The 20424-nt window shown below is 39.0% G+C and overlaps 1 protein-coding gene and 1 long non-coding RNA gene across 2 annotated transcripts in view; one reads left to right on the top strand and one right to left on the bottom strand.

Annotated features, from left to right (window-relative positions):
• LOC141494521 (uncharacterized) overlaps positions 1–20424 on the bottom strand; it is a 47432-nt gene that overhangs the window by 1437 nt on the left and 25571 nt on the right. The gene's annotated exons all lie outside the window — the stretch shown is intronic.
• The window catches only part of CPNE4 (copine 4), a 340001-nt gene that overhangs the window by 312292 nt on the left and 7285 nt on the right, over positions 1–20424 (top strand). Inside the window, exons 10-12 of the mRNA XM_074195809.1 lie at positions 113–246; positions 14306–14360; positions 17812–17863. Coding sequence (XP_074051910.1) covers positions 113–246; positions 14306–14360; positions 17812–17863 — 241 coding nt within the window. The remainder of the gene's footprint in view (positions 1–112; positions 247–14305; positions 14361–17811; positions 17864–20424) is intronic.

Here is a 20424-nt window from a genome sequence, read left to right as displayed (position 1 = left end):
ATTTGAAACATAGAGTAACATGGGGTAGTTTGAAGAGAGAGGTGCTGATCCAGAGTCCTATATAATGACAACAGCCCCAAACAATTACATTTCTCTATTCCTTCCTCTACAGGTAGCAATAGACTTCACTGCATCCAATGGGGATCCCAGGAACAGCTGTTCTCTGCACTATATCCATCCTTACCAACCCAATGAATACCTGAAAGCCTTGGTAGCTGTTGGGGAAATCTGCCAAGACTATGACAGGTAATTGTTTGTCTCTGGGACTGTCTAATGGGTTCTCCCATAGAATCAGAACTATGTCAGCGTCCAGCTGCTTGGTGACTCAACAGGCACCTTATGGCAATGGCTTCAAACACACAGATGTGGCATCTCAGGCTGATGACCACATTCACTACTGGACATGCTTGATCTGGAGAAAGCTGTGTTTATGCAAAGCTGACCTTAATGACCAATAAAATCTTTTTTTTTCCTAGTTTCCTTTTCTTAGCTCTCTCTCCTTGGGAGATACAGATAAGACCACTGGATAATTCTGACCAGTATATGAAGGAAAGAGATTTTTGAGTCCAACTATTATTTTATTCATGTCTTTAATAAAACCAATTGCTCTTCTGTAAGAGGGGTCCCTAGATCCATGGGATTTACATAAACTATTTCATGCTGAATTCATTCTCATAGCACTTAAGGATGGAGTGGAAAAGTTCAGGTATTTGCTCCTAATCTTTCTAGTTTGTGTGTGTAAATTTAGATATTTGTGATTCTCTATTGAGTCTGACAAGAATGGTGATTTAGACTAGCCCAGCTGACTGATCTCTTGCATTAAAAGGGCAGGTTAAAGAAAAAGTGCAAAGAAGGTTGTCATTAAAAAGAAGGTTGTCATTCAAGTTTCACTGAAATTTTGTTAGGAAAGCACAATTTACTCCAGGGAATTTATTTTCTTCTTAACCCTTGTTTCAGTGTTGTTGATGATGAGAATTTGGCTCATAATAAAGGCTAAAATGACATAGAAATGAAATTAGTAAAAATATCTGAGAACTTCAGCCTCTGTCCTACTAGAAGGTTTTCCAGTTCTGTTTGGTCTCCATGAGATAAAGCAGAGAAGGGTTATTTAACTGGTTTAGCTTTTGAAATCATCCTTATGCTATTCCTACACAAGGTCATACTTCCATTTTGAAAAATATTTTAGCATTTGCATTTAAAGTTTGAGTTCTTTCTGTCTTTCTGATGAAAACACCAAAACTGCTCATAAAATCTGATCTCCAAATACAAGACTCAAGAGATGGATAAAAAGGTAAACAAAGGGAAAAAATGTTCTACAATAAGATTAAACTGTTTATATCCCTACCCAGGGAGATGATACTTATCACTCTTAAGAACTGTATCCCTATGAGGAGTATACTTAGATAGAGGATATGGTTATAAGTTGATTTTGATGTGATGATATAAAATATTAAGGCATGAAAAAGGATCATACTGGCAAAAGAGGAAAAGGAAAGACAAGATAAGGTAAAATATATCACATGAAGAAGTGCAAAGAACCAATGACAGTAGAGGGAAAGAAGGGAGGGAGGGAAAATTACTTGATTCTTTCATTGAATTTGGCTCAAAGAAGGAATATAATATATACTCAGATGGGTTTAGAAATCTATCTTAACCTATAGGGAATTAGGACAGGAAAGGGAAAAGAAATGGGAGTAGATCAGGAAGGTGATGCTATGACATGCAAGTAAATTGGATTTAAGTGGGGGGGGGGTGCAAAGTCATCAGCCTCACTTCCTTTCTCAAGCCAAAAGTGCTTAGATGTGAATCAGGATGACTCTAGATGGCCCTGGAGACTCTGGCCTTGTGAAGCTAGGCCTTTAACCAGGTTATAGTTTCACTGAGTCAATACCCCTTCAGTGATTAAGGCAAGGTAAGAGAGAGAAGAGGTCAAAAGATCAAGGAAGATAACTTTTACTTAATCAAAAAAAAATAAACTGGGAGAGCAGTTTCTCAGGGATTGAGGTTGGAAAGAAAGAAATGAAGCAAAGAATAGTTTAAAAAAAACTCAATCTGGGAAGGGAAGACTCTCAGGGTTTCTGGTCAAGCATTCATTCCTAAGGCAATCAGGGCCCCAACTGTGACCAAATAGCCTTAGCCTGAGATCCATTGTTGACCAAACAAGGAGAGTCAGAGTAATTTGGGGCATGAAACCCCAAGAAATTTGAAAAGGAAGAGAGGAAAGAAAGGAGTCCAACTTGCCAGCATTGGAGTCACTTCTGATGCTCACAGACGTTGTTGATTGTTCTTCATTCTCAAAGGCCATGAATGATAGGACTTGATTAGATGACTCCCTTCAATTGAGCTTTGAGAACTCTGATGCTATGAAGGAGGACTATAGAGGAGGAGGGAGCATTTTTTGAGCTTTCAATAAACAGAGGTATGGGAGGGAGGGACAAAGCAACTGAGGACAGTGAAGAGTAAAAGTAGCAGAGGCCAAGCAATCTCTTTGGTGATGATTTTATCATGAGGGTGGGAGAAGGAATGATGAATAAGGTGATGGTATTGAAACTAAGCAGGGCAGCTGGTAGCACATGAAGGAAAAATGTGAGTAGCTTTCTTTTTCAACTAGATTGTAAAATCCTCAAAATGGTAGCATTTATAAAGCGTTCTAAGGTTCGCAAAACACTTTACAAACAGTCTCCTTTGATCCTAACACCACCCTGAGAGGTAGCTGCTACTGTTATACCCAATTTACAGATGAAAAAAAAAACTGAGGCAGATAGATGTTAAGTGACTTGCCCAGGATTATATAGCTAGTAAGTGTCCAAAATGAGATTTGAACTCAGTGTCTGCTAGTGTCCAAGTCCTACCCTTTAAACATGTCATTCATGCCTTCCACCAGTTTTAGTTCTTTTCTTCAAGTTCCATAGTATCTATCTTGTGTGATGTTGTGCATACAGTTGGTCCATAATAAGTGTTTTTGAATGAATGATGAGTAGTTTTTGATACTTTTACAATCCCTTACATTTCCTGTATGCTTTAAAAGGTAGCTATATGGTGACCTTATTTTCCAGGACTAACAACATTCATCTGTGTGCCTGTCTTCTCATAACCTCTCCAGCATGGACCATGCCTGTCTTTTCATCATCTTTGCCAATGTATGTGGTATAAAGATAAACATTTCCTTTTATCTTTCAATAACTATTCAAAAGGAGGAAATAAAGCCTGGTATTGAATTCCTCATGAAGGAAAAGTTTTCTAGACCTTCTGAGAGTTGGACCCTGGGATCTAATCCTGAGTCTATTGCAGATTTTCAGGGTGACTTTAAGGAAATTATTAAAGGTTAATAATCATAATCACAATCCAAGATTTTGTAAAGAATTTTACAAACATTATGTCACTTGACCCTTACAACAACCCTGGCAGGAGCATACTGCTATTATTCCCATTTTGTGGATAAAGAATTTAGGACAAATTGAGATTAAGTGACTTGTTCAGGGTCAAACAGCTATTAAGTGTCTGAGGCTGAATTTGAACTCAGGTCTCCCTGACTCCAAATCTAACACTCTAGTCACTAAGCCATCTCCTTACCTCTTTCCTCAAATCTCAATTTCTTCTTCTGCAAAATGTGGATATTACTTCTCAAAGTTAGATATATCAAGCATGGTCAGCCTCGAAGTTAGGAAAATCTAAGTTGGAATCTTGCCTCTGATCCATTCAGACTGTGGATCCCAGGCCATCCCTTGGCAGGGGAAAGCAAGGTGACTCAGGATTCAGGATTTGATTCCCAATTTAATCTGACTGAAATATTTTAAATCACAAAGAAAATACAAAGCCTATATAGGCCTAAAGGATAATTGAAGTTCAGTAGCAAATGGCATCATAGAAGTTAATTGAAGAATATTTAGTACCATTTATTTATTTAGGTTTTTGCTAGGCAATGGGGTTAAGTGGCTTGCCCAAGGCCACACAGCTAGGTAATTATTAAGTGTCTGAGACCCGATTTGAACCCAGGTCCTCCTGACTCCAGGGCCGGTGCTGTATCCACTGCGCCACCTAGCCGCCCCCAAGTACCATTTATTTTTAAAGTTACATAATGAACTGATCAGGCAGAATGAGTTTTGCAGGTCAGTAGAGTGTATCCTTCATATAAGGCTACTTTAAATAAAAATCAGACAATGCTCTAGACAGAAAAAGAGGTCAGAAGCAAAAGCTAGGACTCTTGGGAAGATTTGGGGCTTGCCTTCTCTAGAAGAATGCTTAATGCCATCTGGTTGGCTTAAAAGTCTATGGGATGGGGGCAGCTAGATGGCGCAGTGGATAAAGCACCGGCCCTGGAGTCAGGAGGACCTGGGTTCCAATCCGATCTCAGACACTTAATAATTACCTAGCTGTGTGGCCTTGGGCAAGCCACTTAAGCCTGTTTGCCTTGCAAAAATCCTAAAAAAAAAAAAAAAAAAAAAGTCTATGGGATTCTAAAAGATTTTCTCCTTTGTTTGCATGGATGGATAGCAAAGAGACACATAAAAGTTAGGAAATTTCTTTCTATCCTGCCATAATTAATTTTTACAAATCAGAGTCAATGCAACTGGGTAAAAGTACTATAGAAGATACCTGCTCTCCTAGTAGCTGGGGAATTTTTAAAATCTATCAGCCACACAGCTTCTCCCAAATAAATAATTTCTGCATCGAAAAAGAAGGGTGATGTGATGGAATGAGTATAATCTCTTACCTATGGCAAAAGACAAATCCCTCCAAGCCTCAGTTTTCTCCATCTGTAAATTGAGGATACATATTTGCACTAGGTATTTCTTAGGACTATTTTGGGGACCAGAGAACCACTAAGGTCCCTTCCTGAGCTAAAATTCTGTGATTCTCTGATTCTTTTGAAAGTGCTTTTCAAATTCCAACAGTAAGGAAATTTGCTTTTTAACATTTAGAGATACATGAAGCTCAATAGACTGGATGATAGCTGCATCCTCCATCATTTATCTTTTGTTTGAGGTTCTCTGTGGTAAGTTGGAATGCCTACTGTATTGATTTCTACATTGGAACCCTAGTTCTGAGGTTTGCTATCTGAGTGACCCTAGAAATAACACTTAATTTCAGGACCTCAGTTTCCTCATCTGTAAAACAAGGCTAGTGGTCTTTGCACAACTTGAAAGAGCCTTGTAAACTTTAAGGAGCCACTTCAATCTAAACTTCTAGGGGGAGGGTTAGAACTCATCCTTAATGTCTGGTTCTTCAGTCCAAGTATTTCATTTTTATAGCTTCCTTCAGCTACCATAGCACTTTGTAGTCTTCCTGCTTCCCCACCAAGCCAGTCGTTCCTCATAACCAAGAAAAATGACATAAAAAGAGAGGGAAAAGAGAGAAAAGAAGGCAGCTTAGCAAAACTGGCCAATACATCTCCCAAAATACATTTTGTTCTGGCCATATATACATCCTGAATGAGGAAAACAAGCCTCAGAGACAGAAGAGGATCATCAATTTACAGCTGGAGGGTGTGGGGGATGAATTTACCCACTTAAATAAAATTCGGAGATCTCTCAAGGTATGAAAAGTTTTATTCAATTCTCAAGAATTGGACATCTCTCTGCCTTAAAAAAAGGAGAATGAGGCAAAGGGGACATGAACCATAGGGGCAATATATATCCTAAAGCTATTCCCCCACCACCACCACCACTGACCCATCCTCATTAGTTAGGAATGTGGTCTTTACAATCTAAACTTGTAAATTAATCTAAAGAAAAAGAATATAATTCAAATAGAGACAGCCCCCCCCCCCCCAACTAGGAGGAGGAATGTAGAAGCATCTGGACTTCAATCCAAATAAGACAGGGTCAGTTCACTCTACATTCTGGTGAAGGCATTGAGTTGCTTGTCAGGGGAGGAGGGGCAGAAGAGACATAACACACAACTCAACTATTTCTAACCTATAATATTCTACTGAAGAAATCTCAGACTTTATCCCATTCAAGGGGATGCCAGAAGCTAGCTAGATCCAACTCCTCAGTCTACAGATAAGGATCTGAATATCAGAGGGGTTTAAAGCCTTTCCTGTAGTTACACAGTTACACAGGTAGGAAGTAATACAGTCCAGACTGCAAACTCTCACTAGATGTCTATTATGGGTCAGACTTGTGCTCAAGATACAAAGAAAAGTCAAAATGAATCCTGCCCTTATGCAACTTACCATCTGGGCTTTAGAACTGACTCCAAAGCCAGTGTGCTATTGATCCTTTCCTTCAAATTATATACTGAAAAAGTGACTTTTTAAAATCTATTCCAACAAATAATGATAACTCACATTTGGACAGTATTTCTTCTCTTACAGAGCATTTTACATATATTTGCTAAAGGCTAGATTACTATTAAGACAAAGTCTGGATGTGTTAAATTTTCACAGGGCAAAGATACTGAAGCAAAAATATAGTGCCATAATGGCCAAAAGGCCAATGAGCTGGATACATTGAAAAATGGTCATTTTGGGGGTTGGGAATCATTCCTGATGTTCTCAAAATCATCTGTGTAAGTAGCTGCTTACATTGTCTGTCCATTCAAAGATTTATAAAATCCATGAAAAACAATGCTAGAAGGATTTATTTCTATTTCCATCTGTACACTCAATCCCTGGCATACAGGAGGTGCTCAATAAAAGCACACTGTGGGGTAGTTAGGTGGCAATGGACAGAGCACTGGCCCTGGAGTCAGGAGGACCTGAGTTCAAATCCAACCTCAGACACTTAATAATTACTTAGCTGTGTGACTCTGGGCAAGTCACTTAAACCCATTGCCTTGCAAAAAAAAAAGCAAGCTGAATTGAAACCACTCAACAATTCTAACCTATCAATTTCTCAATAAGAAAAGTGAGACATAAAAATGTTAAGTGATTTTAATGCCATTCAATAAGCACTTATAAGGGAAGGTTCATTGGGGGAAAGAAGGAAAGAATATGTTTGGAAGTAGGTTAATGTAAAAAACAGCAATATAAATTGTTATAAACCATTAAGTACCTGTACTAGGTTCCAGATACACAAAGACAAGACTTAAAAGAGAAAAATCTAAAATCAAGGAGATGATGATCTGTATTCATCACATTGAGAATGTTGGCATTTATCAAGTTGAATCCTTTCATTTTCAAGGAGAGGAAACTGAACCTCAGGGAAAATGAATTGGCTGAATGGAACAGAGTGAGCCTGGAATGCAAATTCTCATCTCCTTGTCCAAAGCTCTCACTGTGTGTGGGAGGACCAATGACTTCAGTTGGTTCTTCCTTTAGAAAGTCTCTTTAATAAGAATCTAAAAGCTCTGGATTTGTATGATTCATCATTATCAAATTAAAAGAGATGATACCCTACTTGCTGGTTCCCTCTACCCCCACTATTTAATTTGTATTAATTTTATATATATTTATTCATATATATTAATATTAATATATATGAATATGGTTCATATTCATATGTATTACACATTTGTGTATATTATACATTCATATACATGAATATTATTCATATAGCCATTCCCTATTAGAATGTAAGTTCCCTGAGGATAGGGGCTATCCCATCCCTATCTTCATATCCCTAATTGTTAGTTAACGGTGCCTGGTACATAGCAAGTATTAGTTGAAGATGCTTTTAAAACTTTTAACATCAATTCTGTATTTCTTCTAGGCCTGACTATCCTTGGGTCTTGCCCAGCAGGGATCTGCTCTACCTACTTTTAATTTTAATCAAAGAGAAAGGATGTTTAAAATAATTATGCTTACCTTTGACTTTTTTAAGTGACTGTATTAGCCAGATGATTTTTTTTGCTGTCCATCTTTGGGGAATCTCTGTTCTCCTAGTTCTCTAATTATTCCCCTAATAGATAAGACAGAATTGCCTCCCTCTTCTTGAAACCCAGTTACATAACTGAAAATGTCCTGATCAGCCAGCTTCCCCACAGTGGCTTGGAAGATATTTTTAATCCCTTCTGATAATAAGGGGGAAAAACAATGGTAATTAAGGTAGGGCACTGGATTTTGTGCCTGGAGTTGGAACATTTTAGAGTATAATTGGGTAGGTTTCACCTAAATGGAGCAAAGAAGAAAAGAGCATTTGGCTTATACAATAACCCACCTTTGAGTCTACTCCATTGTCCATCTCCATGCTTTGTCATCGGGTGGACATCCTTCGACCATGACTGCAATACTCTACCCTCTCATCCTCTCTTCCTTCAAAATTCAGTTGAAAAGTCCTCTCTGACAGAAAGCCTTACCTGGTGCCCCTAGCTTCTAGTGCTTTCCCCCCACTCCCCAATCCCTGCCAATTTCCTTCTATTTTCTATATTTTCTCCTTTTGAAGCACTTTGGTAAAAAAGATAGAAAGCTGTTCTGTGAGTCAGAAAGACCTGAGGTCAAGCATCACCTTGGACACATGCTGACTATGAGACCATGGACAGCATTTGCCTCTCTTAAGATTAGAAGTGGCAAGAAAATGTGCCAGTTGGTGTAACTCTGTATTGGTAGAGAGCATTCTTCTCAGGGCAATCTGTAAACCAGTAAAATCCAAGGCTGATCTCCTAAAAGCAGTATTTTCCTCTGTAGATAACATGAAGTTTCACCCTTGGGAGCTCTTGGGAGCAGGGAGAATTTTGTCTTTGTATCTCCCAGGTTCTAGCACAATGCTAGATCACAGTAGATGCTTAATAAATGATTGTTTATGGATTGGTTAGGGCTGTCCCCTTTCTCTGATTCTGAGTTGTTCTTATAGAAGAGTGGGTGGCACAGTGAGTAGAGCACAGGACGTGTGGTTTAGGAAGACTTCAATTTGCATTCTTCCCCAGACATTTGATACCTGTATGACTTTGAGCAAAGCCACAGAGTTTCCTCATGTGTAAATGGATATAATACTAGCACTAAAGAAGTTATTATATGATATAATAACATATAATATATTATGTTGAGTATACAATGTGCATAATTGAAAAAGAATAAATCTCACCATAAGAATGGAGACTAGATCCATTCCCACCAATTTCCTCTTGATGGTCACACTCATTTCCTTTTAAGTCCTTGGTTTGTCCTGAATTCTTTGACCACAGAAAGATGACTACTGTAAAGCATTTTCAATATTTGCAGTAACCTCTCATTTTTCTTTTCTTCAGAGCCCTGGATAATCCCTTCTAAGCTGTCATGGTTCTTTTATTTATCAACATTAACCTTTTCAGATGAATGCTGGGCCCAGTTTTCTGCACTGTCTGAATCTGCACCACAAAGGGAAAGGAGAGCAGAACTGGCAGTTGGGATTTGGTAGCCGGAATTGGAATACTTAGACACCTCGGAAAATCTTCAAATCATTGCATCACCTTGATTTTATAGAAATAACATTGAACTTGACTACTTCCTTGGAGAATCCCAAGGATCTTAACTCTCACTGAGCCTTCATTTCCTCCTCTGTAAAGTGGACATGAAAAGACCTGTCCTACTAACTCAGGCTGGTAAATCTGAGTTTCCAAATGAGTTAATGTAGGTTTCTTCTGTCCATGTTGGTCTTACTTTTTTTTTTAGATTCCAGTATCATCCATAACTACAACTGTCAGTTTCTTGAATTCTAAAGTTTCCTTCCCTTATCATAATTTCCTATCTTTCCAATTTTCCTTCTACCTCACTCCCTCTAAGCTTATTCATAGTCAACATGGCCTCCATTCCCTCCATCTTGCTTTATTATTCTAGTCCATCCCCCCAGACCTAACCTTTCTTCAGTTATGGCCCATGGTTAGCCAACTAAATAACTTCTTCTGTTCTTCACCTATCTTGTCCTATTATAGTTCATTCCTCAGTCACCTCCATAGTCTTCCTTCTCCACTCAATCTCCATAATACTGGGAAGTCACAAAATAGATGTTAGAAACCTTCTCCTTTTTCTTCAGATCTCCTACACTACTGCCTGTCTCCCTTGCTTCCAGCAGAAAGATGACTTTACATCCCACTTGAAGCTCTCTCATTCTCCTACTATACACCTCAAAATTCTTTTAAGTGTCCTTTCTTCCTTCATTCCAATCTCCTATTAGAGGTGGTTCTTCTCGCCAAAGCTAACCCTTCTACTGGGGTGTTCAAGGAAGAATAGTACCTTGGTGTGAGGGCTGCCTTCTACCTTTGATGTCCACCTGAGTCACTGAACTCTCACCTGTGACTCCAAGAAGTTGTAGCATCTACAGCAGCCACATCCCAGTAAATAGGGAATCTCAAACTCATCAGTAAGTCCACCCCAAGCATGTGAAGTCTTTCACTGGTGGAATGGGCAGAGGAGTGCAATTCATTCCAACAGCCACAAAGTCAATTGAAGCAGCAGCTGAGGAGCGCTTAGAACTTGGGTAGACATCAAAGGCATCCACTGTATCTAGAGTCATCACTAGTCTCAAACACAGTAACATCATTTTGGCCTTCTTTGATAATGAAGGACAAGAACCAACCAACCCTTCTACTTGTATTCATGAACCCATTCCCTTCCATCTACTTTGTAATCTTTCTTGATTTATAATTCCCTTCCATTCTCTCATATTCAGTCTTTTCATTTCTGCCCACAGAAATGCTTAGTTCTCCCCCTTTTCTTTTTTTTTTGCAAGGCAATAGGGTTAAGTGACTTGCCCAAGGTCACACAGCTGGGTAATTATTAAGTGTCTGAGGCTAGCTTTGAACTCAGCTATTCCTGACTCCAGGGCTGGTGCTCTATCTACTGTACCACCTAGCTGCCCCCCCCTTTTTAAAAGTTTTCTTTTATTTTTTAAAATTTTTTATTAATTTAAGGCAATGGGATTAAGTGACTTGCCCAAGGTCACATAGCTAGGCAATTATTAAGTGTCTGAGGCTCGATTTGAACTCAGGTCCTGCTGACTCCAGGGCCAGGCTCTATCAACTGTACCACCTAGCTTCTCCTCTGCTTTTCTTGAAAACTTTTCACTTGACATTTCTATCCCCTCATCTTATATGCCTCTCTTCTTTTTTGCTGCCCAACTCTTAGAGGAAAAAATGATGTCTGCTCACAGCCACTCTGTCAGCAATCACTCATTACTTAATCTCTTACCATCAGGTTTCTGGCCCCACAACTTGACTGAAACTGTACTTTCCAACAGTTTCTTACCAGTTATTTCTAGTGATCTCTCTCAGCCCTCATTCCTTGGACCATTTTTTCCGATTTATCCCTGTTGACCACTTTCTTCCTCCCAGACAGTAATCCCCTTCTCTGGTCATCCTCCTACCTCTCTGAAGTTTTCTTTTCAGTCATCTTCTGATTCATGATCCTTGACTCTTTACTCTCCCTCAACTCCTAAGTCATATTGCTGTTACTTCTAGAACCTCATAAATTTCAAATAGGGTTCTTTCTTTCCAGTGACATGACCACCACTCTAGCTCAGTCCTTCATAATATCTTGCCTGGACTACTGGAATGGTCTCTTGCTTGTTTTCTCTACTTATAGTCAATTCTGCACCAAACTCCTCTATAAATTCTCAAAATAACCTTCCAAAGGCATAGGTCAGTTCCCTTCTCTAAACTTTTCAGTCACTTTTGCTTCTAAGTAAAAGGCAAAATTCTTATCTTGGTATCTGAGTCTGATTCAACTTACCTTTCCAGAAATTCCCCCTCCAGTCACTGTCCATTCCAGTTGCACTGGACTATGGCCATAGACCATACCTGACATTGTCTTCTAGTCAAACAAAGCATCTCCCTGCCTATAATGTTCTCACTCCTCATCTAAGCTTCCCAGAATCTTTATTTTCCTTCAAGGCTATTCATCTCAAGCCATTTCTTCTACAAAATCCTTCCTGATCCCTTCAATCCTTAATGCTTTCTCCCTTCTATATACTTTTTGTTTTTACTCATTGGTGCAAATGCTGTGTTCTGATAGAAGAATGTAAGCTCCCTGAAGGCAAGAATTTCACTTTTGCCTATGTATGCCTAGAGTCTACTATAATATGTGCCTAATAAATTTTGTTTGAATGGAATTGAACTATTATTCTCATCTCCCTTTCTCTCCTATCAATTTCCACTTTGAGTTCCTAGCAGTATTATCACTGTAGAGCCTACATTTCTCACTCTCCCCCAGAGTTTGGGAGAAAGGTCATTAAATCCAATATTTTGTTCTGCAATTAATAGTGAGGAGGGACTCTTAAGTAGGTCAAGTCACCTAAGATTTTTTTCTAGATTATATACAAAAGCAAGAAGAAATAGAAGTTTGAGACACCAGTATGGGATTCTACTAGAATTTCAGAACTAATTGTCTAAGAAAGAGGGGAAGGGAGAATTGCAAGAAAACTTCTTCAGAGTGGAATAGTACCTCTCTGAGATGCCTGTGATTTTTCTTACCCCCCCCCCCTTTTTCCTCTTTTGTCATGGAACTCTCTGAGGAAATATGTTATATTTGGCCTGTACTATGAATTTCTTGAGATTTCAGCATGGAAAACACTCAAAGTTTGGGTAGTATCCAAGGATGCCTGACAGTTGTTCACTGACATTATTTTCCAAGCCCTTCCCTATGCTCTGGGGTTTATCTCCTACGATCACTGGTACATGACCCTTGAGATCACAAATGATGGAGCCCTGACAAGCAATATGGCAACACCGAAGAAGTAAAAGTATTTGAACAGTCAAGGACAGAGCTGGACTCTTACCCTTTTAGCAATTTCTGAGAGGATTAGGAATATTTCTCAGTATCTCCATTGTATTCCTCACAGGAGAGGAAGTGAATGGAATTTGGAGTATTAATTCAGGTCACTACAAAAATGGAAATACATTTCCATGCTTATCAGAAGGGTGTAAAATGGAATACAGTTATCCCATCCATATTGCAACTTTCCCCCTCACAGTTTCAGCAAATTGTAGGTCAGCATAAGAAATTAAAAGGAAATTTTTTGGTAGTTTTGCAGAAGCTACAATCTACACAAAAAGATCAGCAAACAACATGGAAAAAGTTTAGAAACTCAAAATGCCTAAGATATATGTATAGTATTGCATAATATCAACATATTTTATATTTTAATACCATAATAATTAAGATTTCTCTAGCATGAAGAGAAGGTCAAGAAATATTTATGTGAATTTTCCACTTTGGGATGGTGCACCCTTAACTAGCATAATGTAGAAAGTATAATTTTGTGAGTCTAATCTATTTGCTATCCTAGGAGTTTTAATCAGAAATGCCAAGGAGAATGCATTTTAATAGTTTGACTCAAAAACATGGTGTCATAGCATACACAAGTAAGGTTTGAATACATAATAACAGCAACAAAAGTGACATTCATATAGCATTTTAAGGTTTCCAAACACTTTACCTTCATCAGTTCATTAGAACCTCCCAATAACACTTTGATGTTTTTATTGGTCCCACTTTACAGATGAAGAAAATTATTTCATCTTGGCATGGCTGAGATGAAGAAATGCTCTGTATGTTGTCCTGCTAGCTTTTAACCTGCTCTTTTCAGGTTTCCCTTCCTAGCCAGTCAATTCCTGAGCTCTTATGAACTTATTCCACTATAGAACATTCATCTGCCCTCGTCTACCATATAATTACTTAGCACTAATAGCCCTAGGCATTGTGTGTAAGGAGAATCAGGATAGGTTCCATCTATGCTTTAATAGGTTTAGGGAACTCGCAGATGAAAGGACTCCCTCTACCAATTCACATTGGCACCTTCTCTGAAATTTCTAGTCTTGGAAAGTTGCCTAGAGCAACGAGATGTTAGTTGACTTGTCCTGGTCTAAAGAGGCAAAAGCTGAACCTGTAACTTTCTATGGACTCCACCATTCTATCCCTGAATCCTATCAAATGTGATCCCAGTTCCTAGGGAATTTACAGTCTACTCGAGGAGATATGGCTTGAAGAGATATAAACCAAATGTCTGAATGATGTTTTCCGCCATGGCTAAACATGCAAACACATGATTTCCCTTTTTCATCTCTATGGATGCAAGAGAATTTAAAAGACCTTGAAGCCATTCCTTTCCTTGTTATTAAATCTAGTAAAAAGTTAGGAGAAGGTTGAGACTCATAGCTAAATGAGGTTTGTAAGGACATCTGCTGACCTGAAGAGGCAATGGAGCCCCAGGGAAAGACATACTGGGTTTGAGTTCAAATGCAATCCCTGTCCCTTACTTCTTGTGAGACTGTGAACAAGTCACTTTATATCCTGAGGCCTCAGTTTCTTCTTCTGTAAAATTAAGGTGTGAACAAGATGACCTCCAAGGTCCATTCCAATCCTCAAAACTTCTTCCTGGCAGGTAATGTAAATTCCTATTTTCTTCATCAAAAAGCAAATTAATCAAATTTTTTAAAATCTTCATTTCAGTGACAAAATGTTTCCAGCTTTTGGTTTTGGAGCCAGGATACCTCCAGAGTACACGGTGAGTGGGTGAGGATTGGAGGGAGGGCCGATCATTGGGGCCTAGTATTTGAGTTCCTCTCAAGAGCATTCTTAGCTCCCATTTGGTACTATTCCCACATAGCCTGATACATAATAAGTCACATATAAAGGCTCATTCCCTTACACCTTGCCCTTCCTGTTCCTGTTCCCCTTTATGGCTAAAAGAATTGAGTGATGTAGAAACAGTGAGATTGGACCATCACAGACTGAAACCCTTGGTCTATAATCTACCATAAATTAATCAGTCAAGTTGAAAGATGACTCTTGGAAACAGATCAGAAGAATCATCCCATTGTCTGATCTTTTGAGAACATGACCCTAGCATTGCAGAAATATTCAGGAAGTCTATTTCTTGCAACTCAGAGTACCTAGGCATTGGCAAAATATTTATTAAATGTGCTTCTAGCAGGATCCACTCATCTGGGTATAAAATGCAGTTTATGAAGAGAATGGTAAGCATTTTTATGTCATGGAACCCTCTGGTGGCTAGTGAAACCAAGAGACCCCTTCTCAGAATGTTATGTTTTTTTGGTTTTGTTTTTTTAATTCACAGCTGAAGGAAATATTCAATTTTAGTTAGAAGGTAGTGAAAATAAAGATATATTTTTCCCATCCATATTTACAAACACCCACAAGATCCTAACAGTTAAGTCTAGGATTAGGTGAAAAAGATTATATCAGAGGTGTCAGCCTATAAACCAGAGCCTGGGAGATCCTGAACAAAAAGTCAGCAGAGGAACACCCCGGCAGCTGCCATAGAAAATTCTAGAGGTTTTGTTCCTTATAACTCATGGAACAACAATAATCAGATTTGACAGAGATAAAGTATTGCCTGCTGCAGGATTTCTTCTAGAGTAGAGCTGGAACCCTGAGGAAGTTTTATATCTGTGTGTGTGTGTGTGTGTGTGTGTGTGTGTGTGTCTATGTCTATGGACATACAACCATATACATCATGCATTTACATGTATTCACATTTATATACATATATTTATCTATATACTTCAATAGAAGGCAGCTACATATAGATAGACAGAGATAGATAGATGCTTCAATAAAAGGCATTTAGATGGTGCCATAGGGCACAAAGTGCCAACTCATCTTCTCGAGTTCAAATGTGGCCTCTGACACTTCCAAGCTGTGTGATCCTGGACAATTCATTTCACCCTATTTAACTTATTTTCCTGATTTGTAAATAAGCTGGAGAAGGAAATGGCAAACCACTCCAGCATCTTTGCAAAGAAAACCCCAAGTGGGGTCCTAAATCCAACATGACTGAAATGACTGAACAGCTAGTTTTTATAAGAGATGAAAGATATGAAATGGATGCCACAAAGGTATTGAAATAGGCACTCCTGGGATATGCCTTAGATTAGGTAAAAATAGCTTCCCCAAACAGAATATTTCTTTTAGAGACTACGTTCACCCAGATGTCCACCTTGGCCCTAGTCTCTCTTATGCTCACTTTACATTGTTGTTAGCAAAAACCACCCTAGTTGGATGCTTTTACTTATGGTTTCCTTCCACCTGCATCCCCAGCTTGAAAACCTGTATTAACCAGGGTTGAGATCCCAAAATCTACACAAGCTATTTTAGTTATTTGGAGTGGCATCAAAGTTATCCTCCCATGAACTTTATTTGTGATGGAAAAATAACACAAGACATAATTCAGACAAATTCAGAAGCAGGGGAGAAATTAGTTGCCAGAAGCTCACAGAGAAGCATTATTAACAATTATCTATCTAAACCCTCTTTTCTGCTTCAACTTCACAAGGGAGCAGCCAGGGAAGAGGGGAGCAGGTGTGGTGATATAGCTTTAACCCAATGACCTGTTTACCAGCTTGTGGTCTCCCTACAAAATGGAGCAGATCCTGCAGTTATCAGATCCTTAAATTTGTGGAAATAATTTTCATAAGTCACAATTTTGAACCCGTTTGGGTTTTTAAACATTTCATCTAGTACCTGAGGTTCCTATTCTTCTATGAAGGGGCAACTAGGTGGTGAAGTGGATCAAACACCAAGGATGGAGTCAGGAGGATATGGGTTCAAATTTAGCCTCAGACACTTGACTCTTCTAACTGTGTGACCTTGATTCACCCTGATTACCTCATAACCAGGGCCACCTCCAGTCACCCTGATCCATATCAGGTCACTAGACCCAGATGACTCTGGAGGAGAAAGTTAGGCTGGTGACTTAGCACAGCTCCCCTCACTCAAATCCAATTCATGTCCATGTCATGGCATCACCTCCCTGATGTCATGGTCTTCCCCCAGAACAAAGGACGAAAATGACAACAAAAACAAATTCTCCTATCCAAAGCTGCTTCGCACCTTCGAACTCTATGTATAAGGGGAGTTTCTCTCATAATCCAATTAGCCACTAGCTCTCAGAATCATAAATTTAGAAGTAGAAGAAATCTGAGGTCATCACAGCCAACCCCTTCATATAGAGAACAAACTGAGGCCCAGAGAGTTTAGGTGACTTGCTAATCACATGGCCAAAACGTCCCTGAGGTAAACTCCTATTTCAGTGTTTTATTCAGTACATAATGAGGTGGAATTGAAAAATATAAGCTTCCCCCTGCTTTAATTAGGGATCCTCTCTTACTGTGTGTGTGTGTGGGGGGTCTATTGATCCCAAGATTCTCAAAATTGGGGAGTCAATTCTATTTTCTAGGCTTCCAGTTATAGTAAGATCTAGACACAAGGACTTCTGCTACCCCTTATATCTTAGGGGTTTTCAGAAAAAAAGAGTAAATACCAGGCTGATACATAGATCAACCATAAACAATATAGCTCAGCCATAAACAGTAAAAAGAAATCTGTAAGGGAAGGTAGGCTAGAGACAAATCTATTGTTTTGTGGATTTTCAAAAATTCAATCTAGACAATTTCATATTTATCTAGACATTTTTCTACTTTTTAGTCTTATCTTCATATTTTCCTTGGCTTTGAATTTATGATGAAATACCAATACCTCAAATCTGAGCTCCTCTGTTTATTATCATGAGTAGAAGGCTCGATTTTTGTGGGTTTTGGTTGGTATTTTTTAATAATTATCACCCTGTTAATAGACCCCTTGGGAACCCAGGCTATCAATCTGTGTCTAGCATTCCCAGGTTATTTGGACTTGTATTTCTCTGATCCATTTCTTTCTATTTTTCTTAGGCATCTTTCCTCTCTCCTACCCCACCATTCCCTACCAAACATTATTCAACAAATTTCCCTGTGACCTCTACTCCCTGGGGAGCTGAGAATTTATCTTCCTTCTTGGATTGATTGGAGAAAAGCTTAAGATGATTCCTGCTGTTAAACCTATAATGAATGTAATGGACATTTGTTTGCAAACTTTAAACCCCAGGGTCTCCTTACTAGATTAAAGTTATAATTCTTATCTCTTTCTTTTTTTTCTTTCATTTTTTTAACTGTGTCTAGGTCTCTCATGACTTTGCGATCAATTTTAATGAAGACAACCCGGAATGTGCAGGTAAATCACAGTTTAAAATGTAAGTCAATTGTGCAGCCTTTTCTATTTGTGCCACAATGTAAAGAACTCAGAATTTGGGCCTAGGTCTGAATCTTTGCTATCTATCTGTATGACCTTGGGCAAGTCACTTCATTTTCCTGGGTCTTAGTTTCTTTATCTGTAAAATGGAAGGGTTCAGGAGGAAGGAGGTCAATTTGATCATTCCCTAAGGCGATTTTAATTGTATCTTCTCAGATACAAAACTCTCACTAAGACTTCCTTGTGCTTTGTGAATTTAGCCAAAATCTGTACATTTAGGGCATTCAAGGCCACTCCAAAGTTTATACTAGAGGAAGACAATGCTCCCTCAGTGATAAAGTTCCTTTTGAGTCCCTTTAAAACACACTCAAGAGTCAGACAAATGGATTACATGTTAAGTCTATGTTTGTTTTGTGTATTGATATGATCAGAGGTGAAGTACACAAGTAATGAGCTCATCACTGTTTCAAGAAGAATTATTTCCTATATCCTCAAAAAGGACATCTTAAGGTCCCCCTTTCTGTCTTCATTGTTAGGTTTCTTTAACTTCACTAGATAAATCAGCCAACAAACAAATAATTTTGTTTTAAAAAATCACAGACCGATCCCAGACCAACTCTTCCTTTCATTCTAATAGGCCTAAATACCACAATAAACCTGCCCCCCCCCCCCAAAGTTTCTATATGCCTTCTGGTTAAGAAGCAATCTCAATTCCTTTTCACCTAGCATTTTTCTTATAGCAGCTCTGTAGTTAGTAAAAAGCCCAAATATTTCCATTTACAGATAAAGAATTTAAGACTCAAGTAGATATTTCTTGTTCCTAATCATTGCCCCTTAGGTTTTCCAAGACTTCCCAGCTGCCCAGCCTCTAGGGCCCTCAGACCCCAGGCACTCTCATCAAACATTTACCTAAGATCCCTATGCTGCATTCTTTTTTGTCATTTTTTTGCAAGGCAATGGGGTTAAGTGACTTGCCCAAGGTCACACAGCTAGGTAATTATTAAGTGTCTGAGACAGTATTTGAACTCGGGTCCTCCTGACTCCAGGCCTGGTGCTCTATCCACTGCACCAACTAGCTGCCCCCCATGTTGTATTCTTACAAGTAACCTGGTATGCTTGAACCCAAGTCTCCTGCCTCTAGGTCTTAAGTGAGCTCTTTCCACTCTGCCTTGCTCCCAATCTCTAATTTCCTCCCCAGAAGGCTTCACAGGGAATTAACATGTGCCAGAATAACCTATCTTCTGTCTGCATGGGGCTGTGGAAACCCTGAATCCTAAGGTCAACTTCCTCACAGTCACCACCAGTCAACTTGGCATTAACACAGACAATCATCATGCATTTGGCAACAATATATAGCAAAGCACCTATTTCTGGATAATTCTACTCTCCAAAGACCCTGCTTCTACTCCTTCTTCTCTTTCACCACTTTGGAGTACATGTGACTTCTGGCTTCATCCCCTTGCCTCCCCACACCCAGCAGTCTAAACTTCAAGAACTATTTGATTCCAACCAAGTGCGACTTGGAAACAAACTGTCCCCATCTGCTTCGTGCTCTTAAACCCATCTGCACTGGGAAGGAAGACCTTGGCGATGGGAAGTATCACTGACCTTGATTTACCTGCAGCAGCAAGACAAATAATCATTTGGAAGCCAGCGCTCAAACCAGAGAGCTTGGGAGAGAGTAAGATGGGTGCTGCGGTGACTCTCAGAATAGCCTCTCTGTGAGAACACAACAGATGTCCCTCATCCAAACTCCAATATCTGGTTTACAATTTGACATGAAGTAGATGATGAAAACACCAAACAACAATCAAAAAAACCGGGAGACTTTGATGTAGTTCCAAACCCTCCCCAGAAACAAAACACTGTTTAATGTTTAAGGCTGTTTTTAATCCTCTTTGAACTCTTCTGACCCAATTTGGAGTTATGGGATTTTTTTTTTTACAGCAGAGATACCGTTTTCTTCTCCAGCTCATTTTACAGATGAGGAAACTGAGATAGACAGGGTTAGGTGACTTGTCCAGAGTCGTATAGTTATCTGCAGCTGCCCAATTTAGGGAAGGGAACTTGAACAAGGAAGAGACAAGGCAGAAGATAGGCAGATACCTAGAATAGTAAGTAAACTATCATCTATTAAACACCTACTGTGTGCAAAGCAATATAAAAGACTATTGAAATAATCAGATTGATTGTGTATCATCTTTTAATTGGCCCTATCTACATTTAATTGATTTTTGTCTCCTACCTCTGAACTTAGTTCACCATTCGGTTGACCTGTAACATGTTAGGTTTAGAAGTCTTTTTAATCATGATTCTGTTCTTGTATTAAGGATGTCTGGTTTGTTATCCAAAGAAATCTGGTTCATTTTCTCTAGCCTTGCAGATGGATTCAAACAATGAACATTTCTTAGGAGGGATGGAAGGGGTTGTTGCTAGCCCCTCATTACCAATTTTCATAATCATATTGTCTCCCATGCCTCAGCTCTCTAACTGAAAATATTGATTTTACTACTGATGACATTAAGGTCTTTAAAACAATCATA

This window comes from Macrotis lagotis, chromosome 7 (assembly GCF_037893015.1).
Source record: "Macrotis lagotis isolate mMagLag1 chromosome 7, bilby.v1.9.chrom.fasta, whole genome shotgun sequence".
NCBI lineage: Eukaryota > Metazoa > Chordata > Mammalia > Peramelemorphia > Peramelidae > Macrotis > Macrotis lagotis.
Note: the sequence above shows the minus strand (reverse complement) of the source record. Positions and strands in the feature narration are given on the sequence as shown.